This window comes from Teleopsis dalmanni, chromosome 1 (genome assembly GCF_002237135.1).
Source record: "Teleopsis dalmanni isolate 2A chromosome 1, ASM223713v2, whole genome shotgun sequence".
Taxonomy (NCBI): Eukaryota; Metazoa; Arthropoda; class Insecta; order Diptera; family Diopsidae; genus Teleopsis; species Teleopsis dalmanni.
The window spans coordinates 57199885-57225165 of NC_051846.1; the positions used below are offsets into that span (position 1 = coordinate 57199885).

General features: G+C 27.0%; 1 protein-coding gene across 3 annotated transcripts; it reads left to right on the top strand.

Moving 5' to 3' along the window:
- The first annotated feature begins 594 nt into the window (after positions 1-594).
- Positions 595-25099, top strand: LOC119673337 (sodium-independent sulfate anion transporter). 3 transcript variants are annotated; one of them, XM_038084601.1, is made up of 11 exons: positions 595-634; positions 20343-20559; positions 20638-20842; positions 20956-21041; positions 21106-21243; positions 22135-22404; positions 22465-22815; positions 23032-23205; positions 23285-23432; positions 23495-23674; positions 24791-25099. In XM_038084601.1, the coding sequence occupies exons 2-11, from the start codon at positions 20395-20397 to the stop codon at positions 24913-24915; spliced, it is 1842 nt and encodes a 613-aa protein (XP_037940529.1). In that variant the 5' UTR covers positions 595-634; positions 20343-20394; the 3' UTR covers positions 24916-25099. The 3 variants fall into 3 exon arrangements, with proteins under 3 accessions (XP_037940529.1, XP_037940528.1, XP_037940530.1); XM_038084600.1 differs by lacking the exon at positions 595-634 and adding an exon at positions 13794-13929; XM_038084602.1 differs by lacking the exon at positions 595-634 and adding an exon at positions 14119-14191.
- Positions 25100-25281: the final 182 nt, after the last annotated feature.

The window sequence follows — 25281 nt, forward strand, 5'->3', positions numbered from 1 at the left end:
CTGATTTTGAGTCTTTATGCAAACTGCAGTGGTGGAGCTAGACCAACTCTGCACGTCGGCGACATCAGAATTGCGCGGCCCCCTTTATAACCCAGTTGTAAAAGTAAATAAGTTACATTCACTAATACGACAAAGCATGATTGCAAGTTTTATTGTTAATCAATTTAAAATAAACACAAATTAAAATAAATGAATTTTCCTACTTTTAGTATCACCCTATTTTTTTTTAAATTATATCATAATGAAGATAGTCTCTCTTGGACCATCATATTTTTCTAGTACGTCTTAAACAATTTAAACTTTGCTTCTTTGTTTTCGTCGAAGCTATACTGACTGGAACTGTGAACATGAATCTGATTACTATATAAACATTAGGGAATACTTCGAATATAGGATAAAAAAGAGAAATAACAACAAACAGTATTAATTTTGTTTCCTGTGAGTTGTTCAACGGTCGCTCTTCTAAAAACTTTGTTTTTAAATTTGTGTAAATAATTAAAATTAAAAATATAGTAAATAATTTTACTTAATAATGAAGAAATAACAAAATTAATGAAAATCCAATAAATTATTATTGTACACGTGTATACATTGCTGAAATAAAATAAGCCAATCAAATACAAATATTTTTGTGGTGTGTATGAAAACATACATTTTTGCGGTCTTGTTTTTGTTTTCGTAAAGTAAATAATTTCTTTTCTTAACAGAATGGAAAAAAAAAGTTTGAGAAAATAATTACTCACAAGTAGTTTGTGTTGTAAAAATGTAGTTTTTGCATGCAATGTTAAATTTTCTTTAATAAAAAAAAAAAACTTAAATAATTTTAATTATTAAACAAATTGTGCAAAATGTGTTTTACCTGCACATATAAAATTATAATTGAACAATAATTTCTTTTTTAGTTTTTGTTATGAATTTGTAAAATTGAAAAATCCAAAAAAAAAAAAAATAATTACAAAAAATATAAAAACTAAAAACAAGTTTTTAGGTGTCGTTCACTTCTGTAGTTAAGCTCATTTTGTTTGTGAAATATTTCACCAATTGTGTTTATGTTCTGCAAAAAAGGCAAGCAATGCCCGGCGGGCTTGAAGTTTTGGAATTAATTAAACATAAGTACAGTGAAAACCTATATAAATGCCTTAACAATTTATTATTTTTTTTAAAAATATTTTTTTGAGCAAAAATTACAATTACTTTAAAAACTAAAAACTAAATTTTAAAACTAAAAAATTATTTATACTAATGCATAATATATATATATAGATACAGGTATAATATTATATTGAATGATTCTTCTATTAAATCTAGATATATATACCTATAAATACATAAATGAGATTTTGTGTGTTTCTTTATTTGTTATGAATGTACACAGACATTATTCATTCAACCGATTTTGAGGAAATTTTTATGAAGCGATTAATTACATTTGAATCAATTAGGATGTATTTTCTAAAATTATGAAAAAAATAGAGAATGTTATATTAAAGGAACGAAAGTTAATCTCTATTATTTTTATTTAAATTATTATTAACATATTGTTATCAAAAAATTAATAACACCGCCAAATGTAAAGCTTACTAGAAAAAATGTAGTGCCAAAAATTATATAGAAAAATTAAAGTGACATTGATAAACAATAGTACGTCAAGCTATTTCTTTTATATTTCTTTCATGTTTTCGTATGATAAACCAAGTAAAAGGGCTGAACAATATTTATTGCGAATCTGTAAAATAAGCATTAATAGTATATATAAAGTTTAATATTTATGCCAATTGTATAATACTTATTTACATTGAAGTTATTTAAAGGTTAACTTATTGGTTGTATATTGACAGATTAAGATAATTTTCTATTTTAGGGATACCGAACATATATAAATATTTAATTAAATTTTTAATTAATTGTTCAAAATATGTAATTTACTCTACTTGTACAAATACATAATTCATGCATATATGTATTTATATATATAGGGGCTTCCATTTTGTGATTTCAAAACTAAATGTAAATAAAGCACACATGTCAATGAGACTTCAAACAAAATTTATTTCAATATATTGTTTGATAAAAGACATGAAGACACTCAAGTGTATATCACTATCTTACTTGCTATTACGTGTAAACTACAATATTATTCAAATATTCTCCAAAATCCACCTGAATGCTTTTGATATAGTTTTCGATTACTTATAGGCATATAGCTTGCCATTGACAGTTAAAGAATTGCCCTTGTCTGTATATAGCAGACTCTGTAATAATTTGGTCATAACTCGACGAATGTTCGAATTTCAAACGTTAATAGTTTAAGAATTGTTTGCATAAACACAATCTTTTCCATAAAAGCCTAGGAACTTTTCTGGCAATTTTCTCGAGTCACAAAGCCAAAACAGTGTGCTTTATAATACTGTTCTGCTGGAATCACCTCTCTGTACTTTTCGAAAAATTAATAATTTTTCAGTTTCATTAATTAAAAAAAACGGCAAACGGATAATATTTATACAGACAGTGGACAAACTCTCGACGTTTTGAAACACTTTAACTAATATACTCCAAATCATAGGATATCCCTTGAAAGATATCTGTTTGATTTTGTATTTTGCAACTGATAATGATATAATGAAATTAAAAGCTGATCAAAATCTTATTAATAAGTTTGTTTTATTTATGTTGTAGTTAATGTCCAAAAAAGCGGATAACTTGTATGTTCAATATATGAAGATAATGATCAAATAAATTCTTTAAAGTATTTGATTCCAAACAAATTTAAATTCATTTCGAGGAAAACTGTTTTCTAAATTTTTTTTAATAACAAACTTATTAATTATTCAACATTCTATATCTTATGGATAGTAAATAGAATATATCAAAAATTTGTATCTTCAATACCCCGATACACATATATAAGTAAAGCAAAATCAATGAGATACTAACAGTTTCATATATTTACAAATGTCATTATACGTAAAATCTATTTTAGGATACAGGCGTTCAAAGTAAGTTTTATTTTAGTTAACATATGTTAAACGTATACTATTATTTACTATATTTAAATATTTAGCAAATCTATTTAAGTAACAAAGAATGAAAACTTTTATCGTTCCGAAATAACAAAAAAAGATGTATTTCCTCTTAATTTAGATATCATGTCATAACTTTTTAAAGGTAATTAATTCATTTATTCTGTCATTTATTGTTCAAATTAAATTAACCATAAATTAGAGCCGCTCATCATAAATTGTCTCATTCACTAACTATACTTACTACATATTTTGTCATCATTTAATATATTTTAGGTGACCTTTGTATCTCACAAATCATACGTTTAGAGTAAATATTAGCACAATTGCTTTTAGATATTAGAGCTTGTGGTTTAGGAAACGATTCTATTAATATTGCTTAATAAATTTGGTATTGAATGTATTTTTATTAGCAGATTTGATTATTTCATTTAGAGTATCATTTTTTAAGTTTCCATGTCCTTTTCGTTCGATACTTTACTGAAAACGTCACCGAACAGCAGATGAAGAGTTAGATATATAAGTGATATGTAAGATCGGATGAAGTGGAGTACGTTCACTACTACATCAGGCTTAGAAAAATACTCTGAATTCGCGAAGGGGGCATAATAGACCTCTAAGTAAGATGCAAAATTTTCCAACGTAATAATAATATGCTAAATGTAATTATTACAACAATTATGTGTGATAATATTAAATATTATTTAATAAAAAAATATTTCATGTGTTCAAAACGTTATGCTGGAATCAGTGGTTTCCAATCTTATTTTTGTCAAAAGCCAATGAAATTTTTGTTGTTAGTAGGGACCACAAAGTTTAAGAATATTTTGATTATTATTATTAATGATTATTATTAATAATTATTAATAATGATTATTTTTATTTTATGCATCTCTGGTATATGTACATTATATGTACATTATATAGGCTATAAAATTGGTATATAATTACTTTTAAATTTTTTGTTCTTATTTTCTAATAAGTGAGGTCGCAGTGAACAAACTATAAGCTATGTATGTATATCTGTTAAATTTGATTTACGGACCACTGGTAAGAAATCACTGCTGTAAATAAACTGCATTACTAGATTAATTTCATATAAATTATAAAGTAAACTCATTTCACATCGGTCGTGCAAGTAATTGAATACTTACTTGAATACTTACTTACTTATATTTGAAACTTATCTCAAATATATATGTAAAAGACAGGTAAAAGTGTCAGAAAACAGCACTAAAACCCGAAAAATATATAAACAAAAAAATATCTTTAGGAAATGTCTGTGTAATATTTTTTATGTTAAAAATAATATAATTTATTATTAGTATTGAATCCCCTAAAACACCGCTTATAAATATCAATAATTTCGAATAAATTACTACGTTTTTATATTCATCAACAAAACTACGAAAACTGGATCAAACTCTAACTTTTCGTTGATGAAATGATCTTTGTTAAATTATTTAGTATTTGCCTTATAATCAACAAATTGGATTTCCAATTTTGCGAACCCATTCATAACATGTAAAATAAGTAGAATTTCATCACTTTTTTTTGCGGTAAGAGAGAGTACAATAATGCCTACGCACTGACCGCAATCTGGCGCCCTGGAAGGTAAGTGCCCGAGTCGCACGGACTAAATCACCTCTCCTAATTCCTAGAGACCCGTTGACTACGTTAGTATTACTTCGAGGTAGGGTCCCTATTATTCATTAAAGACTTCCATCGGAGTAACCTGCATTCAGGTTCCGCTACTGCTGCAGGTGATTAACTTTGCCCTTTGTCTTAGCGTGATATATCTGCTTACTCCAGCTGTCTTCTGTCAAGGTCTACGTTTTTCAATTTCGGAATCTTTTAAGCAAACATTTTTACGCGATTCTAGTTTATTTTGTTTTCGGTCATTTTTTCTGTCACCGTCCTAGGACAGAAAACACCTCCTTGAGAGAACTTCAACACTGGAAACGTTTTAATTCAAAATGTTGTATTTTATTTTGACGTATTGCATTATTTTGACGTATAAGCTTTATATGTAATATGTCTATATATAATATATATATAATATATTTATATATAATATATATATAATATAACTAAATTATTTTATATATATATTGGCCTTATATGTATAATATATATATATATAATATATTTAAGGCTAATAGAGATAATTATTATTAAAAATTTTAAATAAATAAAATGAGAGAAATAAAATAAGAAATAAACACTTAAATTTTAGTTTAACTGAAATAGAATTGCCACTAATTAATAGAGTGCACATATGTAATACATATTATGTATATTAAAATCTTATTTGAGCAGTTTCTGATATATTATATTAAAAATAAATTAAAGTTTAATTAATATTTAAACCGATCGACGTCGCAGACGCTTAACGCCGTCAATCTCCAATCATGGAAGTTAGAACGTGGTAAATGATCACGTTCTTTTAATTCTTTTAATTAATTGAACACCATCCAATGTACCATTAATCATAAATATAACATGTGATATTGATAGTAAATAATTATTTGCATTTAAAAACGTTAAAATATTATTTTATGGCTTTATTTACTGCATTTAATTAATGATGTTCGAATTTAAAACATTACATATACAAAAACTTCATATCAAGCATGTGGATATATTGAGAAGTCAGACAGCATCATTATTTTAAAGCACATCAAACATTAAAAAATGTTCCAAATATATTTCTAATTTTATGCAATTTATTTTAAATATTGTTACCGACTAATTTTGTTATTTTATATTTCATAATTTTGATCATTCATTTGGCAATGACAATGAATCCTAAGTCCTGGGTATGCCGATTTGACAACGATTTATTTTATTATTTTTTTATTATTATTTTAGCTTTATTTTTAATTCATTTTAAATTTATTGTATTACATAAAAGTTAATAAAACTTATATTATATATATAAAGCTTACAGCTATGGCATTTTAGCCGTCTGCCGAAGATAACGATTGATTTTAAATGACGATATCTAGATGTATGATTAAAAAAAAGCGCACGTCATCTATTGCCAACTAGTATATGATGTATGATATACCATCATTTATATAATGGTATGGGTTTATAACCATGAATATGGTTAGGAGGCCACGATGATGACGAGGCTTTAGTTAGTAGATAACTATAGGTTTGGACACGAAAATAAAGTAATTATATGATGATTACAAAAAACTATGAATAATCGTAATTACTTGTGTTAGTTTCTATGTTACATTTCTTACTTTAAAGCTCGATATCTTGAAAATTAAACTATATTACGTCGATTTTTGAAGTAAATATTTGCTATTGTTGGACGACCATATTCCAGAAAATAGATGATTTCTGTTTTTTTTTGTATTGCAAAAAAACACGCATTCATTATTAACTAAATACATGATATTGAATCGATTTTTTCAATTCCCTTTAATAAAATTTTTCTGAAAACTTTCAATGTGATTTTGTATTCATAGCTGAAACATAGAGTCTCCCGTTGTCAATTTAAATTGGATCGAGTAACGAAATATAGGCAATGATGTGATTTTATGAACAATTTGTATTTTTTAATTCGCTTTTCGCTGAGTTGCTCCAACTCATATGCCGGGGTATTTAGAACATTGTGGGTTTCATCTCAGTGCTTTTCTAGTAATATTGTTATTTATTCTTCTTCTGAATTTATTTTCTAACTCTAATTTAGTATATCCAAACCCACATATGGGTATTAAATATTCTCTAAAGCGACTAGATGCGCAAAATCTTTGTAGACATTGGTTTATAAATGTCAAAATTTTCAATTTGATTGCAGTGATACTCTCCTATGTTTCGGTTCCATAAAATGTGATTGAATTTATATTTTGAGTAGAGATTTTGGTTTTGAGTAGGTGAACATTTAAAAAATTAAAACTATTGATTTCTAAACGATTTGTTTCTTAAAATATACTTGACATTATCAATAAATTTTAAATGCATTAAGTTCATTTTAAGACATTATTTTTCTGCAAAAGAGTCAAATTTTGAAGTTGATTAGTAGAGGATTGCGCTATATTAACTAGATTATATTGAACATTTTTAGATGTTCTAATTGCGACTAATTGCTATACAATTAACTAGATAATTACGAAAATGCGTTAATCGAGATCGTGTAAATGTAATATTTTTTTTAACATTAGTAGGTATTAATAGGTTTTGTAAGTAAAAATTTTGTACTGCCTGTTCATTTATAATTTTATAATTTATATAATTTTTATCATATTCTTATTCTGAAATCAGATTCTCATTTCTGCACATTCTAATTTCTAAGAATTCTTATTTGTTATTTTCCACTGTATTACAGTCTCACATCTATAGTATGTTACTGCAATATTACTTTTAAATTTTATTTTTTTTCATTATTGTACTGGTCTCTTTTTAAACTTTTACTCGTACAACTTTATTTTTGAATAGTACATATTCATTGTTCTTGGGAAACTCGAGCTACACAAATATATTTTCTACTATAACAAAGTCAGTTTTTATCTTTCTTAATTACTACTGAAATTACAGAATTTGTGTTAATTACTTAAAGAGTGTTAATAAACTTTTTGAGACTTTCATTTCTATTTCTAAAAATACTCAAATTTATTTTAGTGCTATATTGTAATAAAACGAAAATTATAAACTAGTCTACTAATTTTGATAAAATATTATAGCTAACATGGACTTTTATCGACTTAAGCATACCTACCTGAGAAACAGTATCGGTAATCAGTCGCCTTAGGTAATGACGTATTGTATTATCAAATTTCTAACGAAATAAATAATTTAAATTTTTCTTATGCTTAAGATATTAAGTAATAGTGATCGAAGCAATATCATATTTTTAACATTGCGAATTTAATAAAATTGTGAAAACAATTTTGTAAATTATAAAAATTTATACAAACATTAATTTTTTCAAAGGCACAAATGATCTTATTAAGCCACTTAAATAACAAAATCGAGTCGGCTAAAATTTCCATACATGCAATCTAAGAAAACTTTTATCAAATTAATATTAGAAGTTAGAGAAAGCAAAATGCCGACAAATTATCAACTCTCGGTATGAATCATACAGTTCACTACAGAGAATATAGTTGTTGTAACGAGATATGTTGCTGTTTCAGAGATATATTTATCAAGCAAATTTTTAAAATTTCAAAATATCAATTGATTCTGGAAATTGCCATGGAAGACAACCATATCTACACCTTACATTTTTATTTAAATTATGTGATTACGACCCTGACTCACTGAAATAAGCGAAACATTATTCCGTAAATTTAGTGTGAACAATATAGACTCAATATATGGTCGAGTGGAATATAGAAACTTTGATTCTACTTGTAGAATGTTACAGATTAAATGAAATAAGCTTCCTGATATAATTAAATTCATCATGTTCTGTAGTCGTGTGAACAGTAAGTACAATAAAGTCACAGAAAATATTAATTAAACCCAATTTTCTTAAAAAACTACATATATAACGGACACAAGCAACCTGATGAATGATATGTGGGTTTTCAAGGCCCAATGTAAGCTAGTACAACTGAACACAATTAAAACCCGAAAGATTTATGGTCTCTGTATATCATGAATGAGAAAAAATTCTATAACATTTTTTGAATGCTGCCCGAATTTTAATATACTCAGATTGCTATGTTTCGGAAGAGAAGTACTCACTAAAAAACAAATAAATAATTTTTTAAATTCTCTTCTCGACTCTTAATTTTCTTTAATTGCAGAGTTACTAAAGAGAAGTACAGACGTTTTTCGCTTTATCACTATAGCTAATCAAAGAATTTAATATTTAAATTCAAATTGATTATCCAACTCCGTTTAGATGACAGAATTTGTGTCATTATCTATGCTTTGATTTTTAATTAATTTTTGTTAATTTTATTTTCCTCATAAAAAATCATGTAAAAAAACATTAATATATAATATAGAGAAACTATTTTTAATTAAATGGAAATGGATATCATAAAAAATGCAATAAGTGCATGTCAGTGAAAGATCCATTCCAAATTTCATTTAAATGTTCAGTATTGTATAAAAGTGCATAGTTGGCTAAAAACGGTCGAAAGTGACGCCTATTAACTAGAAGAAAAATCAAAATATATATGTTATTTAGACATTTCAACTTGCATCTGAACACACTTAGATGTTTATTTCGATCCGTCAATTCGATTTTTTTTTACAAGTCATTTCAACCTGACATGTCGGTAATTTTGTCACAATAGAAAAAAACCGAATATCTCGCAGTGATAAAGTTTTTTGTTTTGGAAGGTTTATCAGCCACAGAAATTCATACAAAAAGGTGGATGTGTTAAAACAATTTGCTCCTTCATTCACAACTTGGGTGAACAACCGTTGAAGATGAACCACGTAGTAGGCGTGCAAAAAGTTCAACAACACCAGAAATCATTGAGAAAGTTTACGAAATCCAAGTTCGTAGAAATTCAAGTATGACTAAAATTGCATTTCGGAAGAACGAATATTCTATATTTTAAAGTTCGTGGAAATCATTTTTCATCGAATATAGAAGCCATTACAGGCTTTTGGAAAATCATTATAGAGGTGGTATAAAATTATTGAAGGAACTATAAATCCTTATTGAAGTATTTCTTATTATTGAAACAAAATTCCCACTTTTTCGTTTTTGCTTTCAAACTTTTCAATCAACCTGTATATTAGAAATACAAATCTTTAAAAAATACAAGTAGTTGTGATATATAGTAAAGCATTATATACCCATATGAGCCTATAAGAAGTAATTCTATTGTACAGAACTTAGTTCTTAGTTATTACTATAGCTAATTAATGTAAAAAAATTTAAATAAATTTACAATCTTGTTTTCTTGTGAAATTATCTTTTTTTTGGTTTGCTTGTCCGCCACTATGTCCCTATGCAGTTCTTATTTAAATATTAAAAATATTTATATATGTAGTAACTAGTGGGGTTTACACAAACTTAAAATTCTCATTCAAACATTTAATTGAAAACCATCCATTCAGTCTAGTAAAAATCCGAACCCCAAACCCTACATTGTACCGGTAGAATAGTTTATTAAGATATTTTAAAACCGTCATAGTTTCGTTCTTAAAAATACATAAAATATAGAATATATTAAAATATTAAATTTTTTTCGAATTTGAGTGCTAATAGGTTGAGGTAAGTATTATATTGCATGGGGACTCTAATACTGCTATAAGGTTTTACACAACACGGTAATCTTATTTTGTACAAAAATATTTTTATAATCATTTAAACAGAAACTGCCTTCATCTGCATAGATTTGCATGACAATGTCAGCGAAATTCAAGTGTGGATTAACTTAAATCACTAAAAACATTAGACTTGTTAGGTTTGCTTTATTATGAGAAGACTTAAATTATTTTTTGATATATGATAAGATCAACTTGTGCTATAATCATTAATAAATATAAAAAGTATTTTTAACTTTCATTATTAATAATATTATACTAATATTTTTGAGATTGTATCTTGTGGTCAAAAATAGTAATACTTTTTAAATTAATTATTAGTTACTTGATTCTCGACAAACATTCAACAAAAATAATGGATAAAATAGTAAGTAAGAAGTAACGCTATAAGTTATAATTTATGTCATTAATGAGTAGTTTCACTGTAGCTAAATTAAGTCAACGGGTAAAAAGTGTAATACACCAGTTGTTACTTAATAATAATAATAAAAGGTGCTTGAGAGTTTACAATTTTTAATGCAAGTATATAATTATTCTATAGAGTTTATCACAGCCTAAAAATGCTGATCGTACAAAAAAGGTATTTGGTACGCCTGAGCATTGGCAATATACACGCACTTAGTATACTTTCTAACGGTGGATATTGAATGATCATTGCTATGTGTTCAGTCTTATGTTTATTGAGAAATGATGAAAATGCTCTATTAGCGAATTCCTCTCGTCATTATGCATTCAGATTACTTATACATAGTTGCATACATTTTACATTATTTGTTTTTATTAGTAAAAACCGCAAAATTCTCCCGCTTGAACTCTCAATTTCTGTGTATGCTAATCTAGTAGGCAGGTTCTGATCCTAATAATTTAATTACTTTTCTAGTTCTATATGGAACTAGATGGTCAGATTTGTTTAGTCTTATCTGGGGATCGTGCAAATCATATGATTGAATATATAATTTGTATCTGTTAAATTAATAAGAAATAAATCTATTTTTTAAGAAATTAATCGTAATATGTAACCTATATCTGTGGTGAAACCACCACCAAACATTAACTGTAATATTTACACTAGAAAGAGTTTTAAGTCATTTTAACTTTCACTAATAAATACTAATAATAATAAATAATAATAATAATAAATAATATAATAATAATAATACAATAATATATAATAAATAGTATAATAATAAATAAATAATAATATAATAATAAATAATAATAATAAATACTTTTTTTGTTCCCAGATAAAATTCTAAAACGTATTACGTATTAGCCAAAGTTGTGGCCACTGTTGCCAACATTTGTAAAGCTTTTACCCTAAAAGTCATTCTAAACTAAAAGTCATTCTTATGTTATTAAATAAGAGGCGTAAAATTCAAAAACCAGATATGGAGTTCAATTTTTCTTGGATTGTTGAACCAAAATGTAATGGAGACATAGGAAGATATGACTAATCTATCCAAAATTATATGCACTTTTCAGAAAATATTGTCATTTACTCTGTACCTCCGTGCCAAAAATTTATTCTACAAAGCTATTGTTAAATTTTCTGTGTCCAGAAAGCGTTGGACCACAAAGCCTTTGACAAAGTTCTCGTTTTCAAGTTCCTGTGTCCGTAACTCAAATTAAAATCAAGAAATATTTACACTAACATTTTGCTTTTTACTTCATATATACAAAAGTTTGAATCTAATAATTATATGTGTGTCTCCTGGAATAACAAAAACTTTAACATTATTTTAAAATTTTAATAAACAATTCAAAAGGATTTTATATATTTGATCGCTAGGAATAACTTTTGTGTGATTTTATCATTAGAACGAATTGTCAGAGCTTAAACTTCCCAAATAAATCGACCTATCTAATTTAATCTATTAAATAGATCGAAGTACCATTTTGTAAAGAAAAAGTTCGACTTATGGAGACATCGAGTTAAAGAATTTTTTTGTAATTGTATGAATTTTTTTTCTCTAAACCCTGTAGCACTCTATAAACCCTGTACAAACTGCAACTTTTGATTCTTTTCTTTTTAAATTTACAAAAGGCTTACTTAGAGCTATTTTTCTATTTAAATATGATTATTCCAATATTCTGTGGACGGTTTTAGAATGACACGTCTTTCCTAAGTGTATTTTGTCCAATACTTCCAACTTTGGAGCGCTTGTTGTTGTATTTTTCGAACTTGGTTTATTAACCATCTTGATTCTTTTACTTTAAAAATTTGATTGGGAGCTTTTTGACTCATATTTTCTACACAATTTTTATATAAAAAGTGTTCAATTATGTGCTGAACTGTTGAAGAGCGTAGATTTATCATTTCAGCTATATTATGTTGGGAAATTCCCTTTTTTAAATGATCCAATGCCAAATCTCGCTTTCCAGTTGATGCACCCCGTACCATGGTTAATAAAATGCATGCACTTTAATTTTTTAAGTATTTTTCCTCAAAAATATGATTACAAATGATCGCAAAATAAGAATATTTTTATTTCCGTCTGAAATGACGACGATATTAACGGTATTCTTAACTGCATCATTTAAGCTGTGACATGAATTTTTCATTTGTTTTGTTTTTGGTTTTTGTTGCATTACTAAAGAATGGAAAAAAATTTTCGGTTTTTTGTTCTTGAAAATGAATTACAACACTACAAATAATAACTTTGTATACTTTGTTTTTTTAATTTTGCCATATATTTTGAAATAAAAAACACTTTTCAAAAATTTTTTGCCTGCATTAAATAAGCTGTGAGCCACTGTATGTACTCTATATCATGACAAACATCTTGGTAAATTTATTATACTCCTTATTGATTACAGTATGAAGTGTAAAAAGCAATGCTTTAATCAATTCAATAGTTTAATTGTTGTTGTTATTTTTTTATATAAACTAAAAGTATCCTACAACTTATTCAGTTCTTAGATATTTATTATTTTAATCAAAAATAATAAATTTTTTATGGGATGCATGCATAATATTTGATAACTCATGACTACTCATATGACTGTGATTTGATATTTATGTACATTAGAGTGAGTACTCGCCTTCATAAATAAATTATTTTGTTCCTCAACTTTAATTATTAACGATGGTTATTTAGACACATAAATGATATCCCGTGATATCTCATATGACAATGCGCGAATCCTACATTGCACAGCAGAACCATGGTCGCTCGCTACTCGCTTACTCTACTCGTTAAGCCTTTGAATTTTTAGTTTTGCTGCTCTAATAAATCAACGACTTGAATAATTCTGAGTCAGAACGAGAGATATTTTGCGATTCGCTTGAGTTGAATTATTTCTGAAGTTCTTTTATTTTATTAAAATTTCTTTAAATATTATTAGTTTCTTTTTACTCTTTACTAGCTGCATCGAATCAAGAGCAAGTAATGTTGAGTTTGTTTACATTACTTTGTTTACTTATTTTATTTATTCGCTGGTTTGTTTTTACTTAAAAACTTTCGACTTTGTTAGCTTTTCGAGTAGTTCTCATGCCGATGTCAATTGTGAGTTCTGAATTCAATTTTTATCAGTTTTCAAACGGCAACGCGAGCGGTAAGACATAGAAGTACTCGCGAAAGTTGAATAATTTTAAAACGTGACTAAAGTATCTGAAATTTTATGAATTGTTGAAGTAAAATAACATCAAAAATATTAGGCAAGTTTAAAGCTATTTTCACAGCTGTTAAATTTTAAAATATTTGTATAGTAAAAAGTTGGGGAAAATGTGTTAAGAGCATTGTAGGCCAACACTTGTGTTAATATTTTTGGTACATAATTCTACAATACAATATATTCAAAGAGCTCAGTTTAAACATTTGTATGAAAATTAACAATTTCTATTGAAGTAAAAGTGTACTTCTGTGACGGTATATTGTATATAATTTCAAGGTTGTTCATAAGATTTAACACAACTATAAGTGAGTATAAATAAAAGAATGTATTTAAAAGAAGCCAATCTTGATGCGAGTAAATTGCTAGTTTTTTACAGCTCGTTGAATGTAGTAATGAAAATTGATTTAATTGATTTATTTTTTAATTTGTTATAAAAAATTTAATTACAAATTGTATTAAATAAAATAACTGTAGCTAAAAAAAAATATGATCTGTATGATCATTTTTAACTGATACATGATATGCTATGCATTTAATTTATTTAGTTTATAATTGTACATAATGTAACTTAAAAAGCACGATTATGTTTATATTAGAGTAGAAGAGAGTAGTTAGAGTAGTTAATGAATTTATTTCTATACCATCTACACACAAAATGTGAATAGGTATGCTAAGATATTTGCAAAACAGTCTTCAAAGACATGTCTCGAAGACTGGATGCATCCATGTCTTGCATAGCGGAACCATTCCATTGAAAGTTGTGCGCTTTTAGCGCATCTACTCATATAATTTTTTAAACCTTTTTTTGTATTTTTCTTCTTTTTCGTGCTTTTTAAATTGTAAATTTTGTTTTTCTCTTAATAACTAGAAAATTTTGTATTGCAAAATATATAATGATTACAAGTCCATTTTAAAATTAATTCAGTTATACGTATAAATATGGCCATGACAAACCGTTTGAGGTCTACCTAATTCTCTAGCAATTTAAAGCAAACAAGTCACTTAGTTTTGTAAACTAACTAGGAAAATTTTTCGTATAACTTTTGGAACTGTATCCATTGTTCCATTGACAGTTTTCAATTGATGATCAGAATTGATTTTTATTCATAATTAAAAAAATAAAGCTATTCATTTCAATTTTGAAATGTGATGCACCTAAATAATATTAAATTCTAGCATTACCATAATCATTACACATAAATTAGAAAATTACTTTGTCCTAATTTTTTTTGAATACAGCATTCTTAAAAGTAACATTTATGACAACTTTGATGGATTATATAGACTCGGACAAGTGTCTCAGGAACAATAGCGACTTGGTCTGTTTTTTGGAATTCAGTTTTGTTCCGCATGCAATCAAATATTACCAACATAATCATCTTCTTCAAAAGTTTAAATAATGTTGTTGTTGATGGTCTTTTTACAGATAATTATGTGTCTTTAGGATTACATATCACACGTTAATTATCTTTTAAATGAACAGTCTGAATTTACAATATATTAGTGTTTTAATATTGAAATACTTCATCATTTTGATTTGTAATGCTAATAACTGTCATCTCATTTCTGTTGCAAATATATGTACAAATATGGTATATGTTTTAGATAAATAAACTATTATAATTCGAAGTTAATGTAAGCTTTGGGCATTTTACACAATATTGGATTGAATGATACCTACCAATACAATTCTTAAAATATATCAAGCAGTATGCGATCACAAAGTCGCCTAATTAAGTCTTAATTATATTCAATATATTACAACAATCCAATTAAAATACAATACAAATTAATCTCAATATAAATTATTTAAAAAATTTAATTTGCTCCTCCTTTGCTTTGCTTTCGTCGTATTACGTTCCTAGATTTTTTTTATTATTAAAAGAATAGACGTGAAAATTGCCCAACAGCCGGTACTGCGGCCAGAACAGTCCTATTGTATCAGTTTCACTATTGATTAAACAAAGACCCTTAAAGCTTTGTGAATAAAGTCTAGAACTAAATCTAGAGATTAGGTGCTATAGATAAAAAATAGTGATACAATCGTGCAATAAATATTGCCTCTACAAAAGAATAGTATTGAAATTTAACATTTAAAAAATAAAAAATATAATTAATTAATTCAATTATTCTACAGCTGGTTTATGATTTCGTTCTAACACAGTGAATTTGCTAATGAACTTTCACAGCAAACTAACAAAACTCCACAAGTCAAGCACGGCTTTGGTTCAGTTGGCTAAAGAACACTGATTTTGAGCTTTAAATTTGGCAGGGCACAAGTACAACACTTGGTACTTGCAGTCTAAAAACAATTTTTTTTAAATAATTATATATAAGAAATAATGCCAAGACCACTGGTGGAGGGTATTTTTGTTGTTGCAATTTCACTAGTGTTCAGTAAAAACCTCTCTACTAAAAACAGTAGTTAAAAGAATGTTAAGAATCTTAACTAAAAATCTTAATTAAGCGGACGTTACAAATTAATTTAATATAAATTTAAATGCTCTGTTAACCACAACAGAAATTGCTACTCAGACGAGTACTGGCCATAATACGCGTATTGGTTCTTCTGTTCTATATGCTGTGTTTGTTACTAATCGAAGTCTTTTAATTTCTAAATAACACGTTGTTCATCAGTTCCACAATTTCATTTAGCCATTTTTAATCTTCATCATTGGTCTTTTTCCATTACACCTTGATATTTTAGTCAATAAAATGCTAATATAATATTATTATTTATGATTAATAAGAAATCATTAATAATTAATGTTAGGTAGCACCAGCGCCACCTTTTGTTGAAAAAAAAGCTTATCCTTCACTCTCTTTCAATAAAGTTGTATAGAAATTTCGTCGCAATTGATCATCTCGTATTTCGTAACGTACGAATATACAAAACTTCGGTACTTCAAAATCAGATATCTCAAGAATCAAGCTATATCAGCATATTTGTATTTGCATTAAAAACGTCGATATTTTTTAGTATGTTGTACAAAAAAGAAATAGCTATTTTTACTGAAATCCGGAATCAACTCGCGGTGCCTAGGAAACTATATAGTGTCAAAATCGTATAATATAGAAGTACATATATATATGTTATTCTTAATTTTCCTACAGATTTTCTCTTTACTTTATTTTTTATAGGTACTGTCTTCTATTGGTTATTGATTTAACCCATATACGGATGCTTAGTTTTTCATCTTATTATACAGTTTCACATAAGTTGACTGAAGACGAAAAATTGCACTGATCAATCAGCATTTCTGAAAGATTTTTAAGCTAACAATAGTATTCCAAATGCTAATTACCTCCCGTATTTAACAGATTTGCTCCGTGCGACTTTATCTTCTCTGAAAAATGTGTTTGCTGATAAGAGAAAATGCTTCTATCGACATCGTGATGCACTGTTAAATTCAATAACTCCGTTTTCATTTATACAAACGTTATGAAGTTTTGAAAGCATATCAATCACAATCACAAATTTTAAAAAATCAAATCTGCTTTGGAAACCACCTTTTACATATCAACACTAAAGAGGTGGGGTGTTTTCTGGAACATATAGTGTATAAGAATCTAATAGGAATAAAAAACGAATACTCAAATAAACTAATCTAGGTGTAGGCAGATCCTAAATATCATTAAGAATGCTTGGGTTTTGCTTTTCTCGTATGTAATTCATGCGGACAGTTAAACAGCAGCAAAAAGGCAAAGAAGTAATCACTTTTGATATATTGACCGATGTCAGAAAAGAATATATATATATATATGAGTTCAGAACTCATATATATATATATATAAATTTGCTTTAATATTTTTTACTGATTTGATTTTTTTTAAGGAGGTGAACCTGTATTCCTGAGCTGGGAAAAGCATAATTATGAGATGGAAAAGTTACCATATTTAAAAAATATTTAACTCCTCGATACTTTTTAAAGAGAACCCATTTATAAAAATAATAAGAATTTAATAATAAAATAATTTTGAATTTAATAAATAGAATAATATATATATTCACTACCGTTGGTATTCTGATTAACCTTGAGTTTTAAGACTGTCAGACATTAAAGTTACTTAAGGTGCATTAAAGAACTTAAGGTTTAAGTTCTTCAGCATAAGCACATATTGTTGTTGTTGCAATCCTTGTAATCCACCGTTTTTAGTAGCTGTAGGTTAAAACAGACTACTGGCTATATGACGTAGATTTAACCGTTTCTGGGATCAGCATGTACTCATTTTAGAACACGGTTTTCTAAAAGCTTTTTTATTAAACATTTTTGTAACGAAAAATGTTCTTATCTATTAAATATAATGACTAATCAAAAAAGTTTTTGCTTTCTTATAATATGTAATTTTAAAATAGCTTTTAAATCAATAAAATTGTACTGAGAAAATTTAAATTGATAAGTATGTAAATAAACACTTAACTAATTTATATCTGTACACTTGTAAAATAGTTATTGTAGGGGCTAAAAACCCAGCATATAGCAGTTTCATAAAATTACTTGAATTTTTTTATACACATTATTTTTGATAGTACCATAATAATTTAATAAATACATATATGATTAAATAAACAAAACTTATAGATATAAGATTGCAATAATGGATAATGATTAGGATGAAAGTTGTTTGAAGTTAAGGACTCTGAAAATAGCAGATATGCCAACAGACCGTTCTATACCCAAAAGCAAATTCTTGACTTACTATCTGCTTCTATCTTTTGCAATATGTGTCATTTGTTTCCATTTGTCAATACCATATTCTTACTAACAAATGTAAATAGATGTAAGATGTCACTTTTAAGTTGAAACTATGTTTTGTATGTACTATTTCTTGTCTCTGCCTGATTTACATAATTACTGTAACATATTTTATGTACATATGTAATCTTTTCTTTTCCTATATTATCATTGTATTATTTAATTAATAAATTTTAAAATAAAGATGGCAATTCGAGGAAAGTTAGTTAGACATGTTGAGTTTGTTACATATCGGTAGTTGAGTTATGGCAAGTATGCGTTAGTAATAATCTATCATAAAGCATACATAGATCTATTGATTTAGATGGAGCAAAACGTCATGTAGATTTGTAGTAGGTATCACGTAATATGTCGACGTATGTGGAGTCTTAAAGCGTATATGTAACAAGCCAAGACACAATCATTTCCTTAAGTCGTCTTTTTTCCACATTCTCTGGACTTTCAGAATATTGGTAATTATTTCCTGGTATGCTTATAACGTTAATAGTCTATGTAAACTTTAGTAAACTTTTTTTTTATAATACTGGCTTTGAATTCATGAAATTAAGATGACATCATAATCACAATTCGTTGTAGTTGTTGTGGGGTTTCTAGCTTAAGTAACCAGCTAGATTTTAATTTAAAATCTGCATTGTGATTGCATTTATTTATATTATATACCGATTTTTCTTAGATATATCTACCTTGCAAGCTATGAGTAGTCTAGCAGTCAAATGACATAGTAAGATGGACAAAAAACAGACTTTCAGAACAACATTATTAGTGGTTTTATTATTATCCAGAACAAATATAGTAACTTCTATAGTAAGTAGATTAGCAGATCAAAACATGGTTTTATGGTAAACAAGGCTATGTTGAGTGTTTGGTGGGCATGAAACGGAATAACGAGCTGTTTTAGCTCATTGTAACAATTCACAGCTCGATCACTTAAATGACTTAAACGTATAGAAACGATCAAAACTAGCCAACAGAAAGGAGTTATGTTCCATCATGATAATGATTGCCGAGATAATTACATCTTTGATGTCTTGGAAAAAATTTATGGAATTTGGTTGTGAAGTTTTAATACATTAACCGCATAGCCTGGACCACACACCGTCTGATCACCATTTATTTCGGTTTTCGCAAACTGTGTTAATAATAAATTAGTCGACCAAAGAGTCGCTCAAAATCATTTGGACAAATTTTTTGCCAATAAACCATTGAAGTTGTACACCTTTGGAATTGTAAAGCTACCCGAAAAGTGGGAAAAGGTCATATATAATATTGGCAAATATATAATAGATTAAAATTGACTCTCAATTAAGAAAGTTTTTTTTTTTAAATATATAAATAAGCCATGAAACGTTACCAATATCACCTAAAATCATGAATACGCCTCTATAGTTTTTGCTATGTAATATAAACTAAATACGAAATTATTATAGATTAGTTTAATATTTAGAATGAAAACATAAGTTAATAGCTTTAATGATAATGAATGATTGCTTTTCATATAAATATTATTTATAAATCTCCATATACAATATATGTACGTATAGTCTAAATTGTCTTTGCACTTTTCGGAGTATTGACAAAAAATGCTTTACAAAACTATTGAACAATCTAATTTAAAGCATGAATATATACATATATGACAAGTTTATAATATAAAAACATTATTTTATAACTAAATTGTGTCGTATTTATATAATTTCAGAGTTAAGATACATTGCACGGCACGCACGCAACAAAGATTTCGTATATAAAAAATGAAAATTTCACGGCTGGCACAACTAGTATTTCCAGGTATCAAATGGTTTCAAGGATATACACCGCAGGATGCTATTGCTGACTTAATAGCTGGCGTAACAGTTGGATTAACTGTGCTGCCGCAAGGCTTAGCATATGCCACACTGGCTGGTTTGGATCCACAAGTAAAATACCAAAACGAAATACAATGCATTTAATATAAAAGATTTAATTAAATTTAAATTAAATTTTTTTTAATTTAGTATGGACTTTATTCTGCATTTATTGGTGGAATTGTTTATGCGTTCGTGGGAAGTTGTCGACAGGTTACTATTGGTCCTACAGCTTTATTAGCATTAATGACAAGTAGACATACAAGTTTAGGTTTAGCTTCTGGTCCAACGTATGCGATTCTGCTATGCTTGATATCGGGTATTGTTGAGTTAATTATGGCTGTGCTAAGACTGGGTAAGTGCATTGGAAACAAGAAATTAATTTATATTAATTAATATTACATACAAATATATAGTTTGTAATACTTGTTAACATAGATATGATTTTAATTTCCTTTTTCTCTATAGGTGCTTTAGTTGATTTAATTTCATTACCAGTTACTGTTGGATTTACTTCTGCAACTGCTGTTATTATTGGCACTTCACAAATAAAAGTATTTTTTTTTATAAAATAATTTTATTTAAAATATTGTGAACTAATTTATAAATTCTTTATAGGGTCTTTTAGGTCTACGTGGTGGTTCGGGTTCCAGTTTCATTGAAACAATAGGTTCAGTATTTTCAAACTTGGACAACTTACGTTATGGTGATTTCACACTTGGTATTGTGTCTATAATTTTGCTTCTACTGTTAAGAGTAAGAAACAAATTAAGAAGTAAATTAATTTATGTAGGGTAGCTAACTGAACTGCAATTTTTCAAAAATGTTGTTGCTTTTATTTAAAATAGAATTTTATTAAACCAAGAGAAAAAACTGCGAAAAAAATTTAATGTTTTTAATTCATTTCGAATTTTCGGCCTTAAGTGCTATAGTATGGAGTGAGTGCTATAGTCGATAGATGAGTTTCTGCACAAATGTGAACACTTGAAAAATAATATTCGTCAAATATCCGCATTCATGTAAGCACAGTTCCATCTGGTCTCATGTTTGAATGTACATACCAATTGGAGTCCCATGAATACTTGGCTACTTGGATCTATTAAAATAGCACGGTTTCTCCGCCTTGATACAGGCAAGTTTCGATCATTCACTGCTTAGCACAAAAAATCTCTCTTCTTCTCAATTATCACATAGCTGATCTATATCCTCACCTATGTATTCGTATTTTGTGATTCGATTTATATTTCGTACTATATAACTCTCCTCGGGACATAACAGAAACAAGAAGTTCGAACATCTTATGATCTCTTAACAACTGTTCTAGTTGTTCGCTGGTATTCTGATATGACATTATCATATTAATGTCTGACTTATTTAAGAAATATATGTATGTAAAATAGTAAAAGATTATAAAGGCGAATTTTATACATTTATTTTATGGCCTTATTTAAGGTAAGGTCCCTACCCTTACCTCTTTTCGCCCGTGGTGACACCAATATTTAAAGTAGTTTAAAGTTAATTGCAGTTTAATTGGGCTATCCCGTATAAAGAGTTAAAAACGTTTATTTTACCATTAATAATAAAAATACAATGATAAAATTTAATTAAATAATTTTGAATATATGTCTATCCCTATTTTTTTTGTAGAAAATGAAGGATTTTAAGTTAAAAACTCAAGATGGACAACACAGAAAAGTTTTGAACATCATATTTTGGTTAATTTCCACTGGACGTAATGCCTTGATTGTACTTATTGGAAGTTCGTTAGCATATTTTGCTTGTGATGGAACGAATCGTTGTCCATTTATATTAACAGGAAAAGTAAAAAGTGGTTTACCAGATTTCAGTGTACCCAAATTTGAAACAACAATACTAAGTGCTAATGGTACTGAATTACATCAAAACTACAAGGACATGGTAATTTATAAAATAAATTAAATTAAATAATTAATAATTACAATATTTATTAATTTTTAGCTTAGTGAATTAGGACCATCTATGATTATACTACCAATAATAGCGGTACTTGGAAATGTTGCTATTTCTAAAGCATTTGGCGGCGCAGGATTAAGTGCGACACGTGAACTTGTTGCACTATCACTCTGCAATGTATTTGGTTCCTTTTTCTCATCAATACCAGTAACGGGTTCATTCTCACGCAGTGCTGTTAACCATGCGAGTGGAGTGCGGACGCCTATTGGTGGTTTCTATACAAGTGCGTTAGTACTTTTAGCGCTTGGCATACTTACACCATACTTTCAATATATACCAAAGGCAGCTTTAAGTGCTGTAATTATATCAGCTGTTATATTTATGATAGAATTTGAAGTAAGTATATGTATTTGTTTTTGTTTATTAAAAATAAATTTGTTTTGCTTTCTTTAAATATATGGCAGGTTTAAAAAATACTATCGGATTTTTATTATAAACAGATATATTGTATTATAAATATATTGAAAACTGATTACACTATCTATCCTATCAATACGTTACATATGGCCAATTGAAATAAATCAAAATTTTTTATTATTAATTTGTTTATAGGTAGTGAAACCACTATGGCGTTGCAGCCGGCGCGAACTTTTACCGGGTGCTATTACATTTATTGTTAGTTTAACAGTGGGCGTGGAAATTGGTTTGCTATTAGGTGTAGCAGTAGATGTGGCATTTTTAGTTTATCGTGCTGCTAGACCGCCTTTAAATGTATCAAAATTAAAGGTTAATATTAATTCTATTCTATTCTATTTATTATTTGGGTTTTTTTTTATTAAAAAATAATTGAACAATAATATTTTAGACTGCACATGGTATAGATTACATTTTGATGCGTCCAAATCACAGTTCGTTGTACTTTCCTGCAATTGAATGGGTTCGTAATAATATTGCAAAAGCTGTGAGTACTTATGGGACTGCACCTGTAGTTCTGGATTTTGCAAATGTACATGGTAAGTAAAATCTGTAAAAATATAAAATTAGATTTTAATATATATATTAAACACTTTTTCAGATTTTGATTTTACTGCTGCTCGCGGCATGGGTGCTTTAAATAAAGAGTTGGCTAATATGCATGTTCCTCTTTTTCTAATGAAAGCTCCCAAAAATATTATAGTAATATTAAAGGAATCTACAAATATAGATTTTCGAACGATAGATTGTCTTGATGATTTAGAAAATATTTTAGAACAAAGTGAGTCTGTCATGTAAGTCATATATGCACAACGCACACATTCGCATACATTTGCAACGCACTAAATGGCTTCTTCATCCCCTCAAGTTTTTGTTTTAATTATTTATTTTAAATTTTTATTTTTAATTGAAATTACACACATTTGCATAAATTATTATATTATTGTTTGGACGAACAAAAATTTTTATTGTACAATTTCAAATAGTATTATATTTCAAGTTTTATATTTTTATTTTTGAATTTTTAATATAGTATATATTATAATAGTTTAATAATTTATTTGAATTTTTGTAATTAGTTAAAATTTTTTGAATTTATTAAAATATTTAAATATTATAAAACATATATTAATACATATATTAATAGACATATTTAGATACTAATCGATTTTATACATTTTTAAAATGTATTATATCGAAGACAAAATTCAATTAAAGTATGTTATATGTTTGTTTTTAATATTTGGTTAATACAATAAGATTAGGTTTTTTTACCATAATATCGATTTGTAAAATAAATTTAGTGAGTTATTAACAAACATATTAATTTTGTGATTTAATTTTATATTAAGTACTTACTTCTTCAAATTTATTAAACAGTAGCAAGTAATTTTGTAACCTTATTATCGCTAACAAGTCAACTGTTATACACTGTTATACTAGTGCTAACAATATTTTTAAATTACATGAGTTTGTAATATACTTTCATATAGTTATTATATAAGAAATTTTTAAAATTTAAAATAATAAAATTCGAAATTTTATTGTTTTATACCGTTAATATTTTTTAAATATTATTTTAAAACATAAATCTCAAAATTTTACTAACTTATAAATCAAATTAAGAGTAATAATTATACAGTTTTACGTAAATTCAAAAATATATATGGAATATGTGAAACAAATAGCTACAATAGGGATGTTTTTTTAATATTTAAATAACTTTAAGTGATTTTTATAATTTAAGTTTAAAGTTTAGTTTGGACACATATCATTCTGTTTTGATTGTTGCTTGCATTATACATCACAACATTCAATATAACACTGTAATACTCAGAAAATGTATTTATAATAAATTTTACTATAAGAAACTAATCATTTTTAATATATTTTACAGTATCAAACTATGAGCTCTACTTACAAGTAACTGTACCTCTTTTAGACTCACAGTTGGCGAGTGATCATTCGCCCTGTGCCAGTGATTTTGCTGACCATAAAAAAATGGGTAGTAAAAAAAATTAATTCAGGTTAGCATACCAAAAACTATAGACAAAATAAAGTTTTTATATATTTTTAAAGTCTTTTATTAAATAATTAATTTTATAACTGTTATTATCGTATATCCGTGTTAAATGAGTATCGAAAAGTACAAGGAGTAGATAATCGAATATTTTTATTAATGAAGAGCAACTTACAATGTATACAAAATTAAAGTATGCTTGTCTTAGACTTCTTAGATTTCTATTTATATTAAAAAAATTTACACATGTATTTTTTTACAAACTATTTATAATTAATTTCTACATATGTTATATATTAGAATTTAAATATTTTTAAAAAAAATGTATTTTACGAATAACATTTAAAATATAAATAAAAGAATTTAAC

What these genes read in the sequence shown, in the direction of transcription:
- LOC119673337 (XM_038084601.1), top strand. Translation starts at nt 20,395, where the DNA reads ATGAAAATTTCACGGCTGGCACAACTAGTATTTCCAGGTATCAAATGG. An exon ending in TGGCTGGTTTGGATCCACAA is followed by an intron (nt 20,560 to 20,637) that starts GTAAAATACCAA and finishes TTTTTAATTTAG; the next exon opens with TATGGACTTTATTCTGCATT. An exon ending in GGATTTTGCAAATGTACATG is followed by an intron (nt 23,433 to 23,494) that starts GTAAGTAAAATC and finishes ACACTTTTTCAG; the next exon opens with ATTTTGATTTTACTGCTGCT.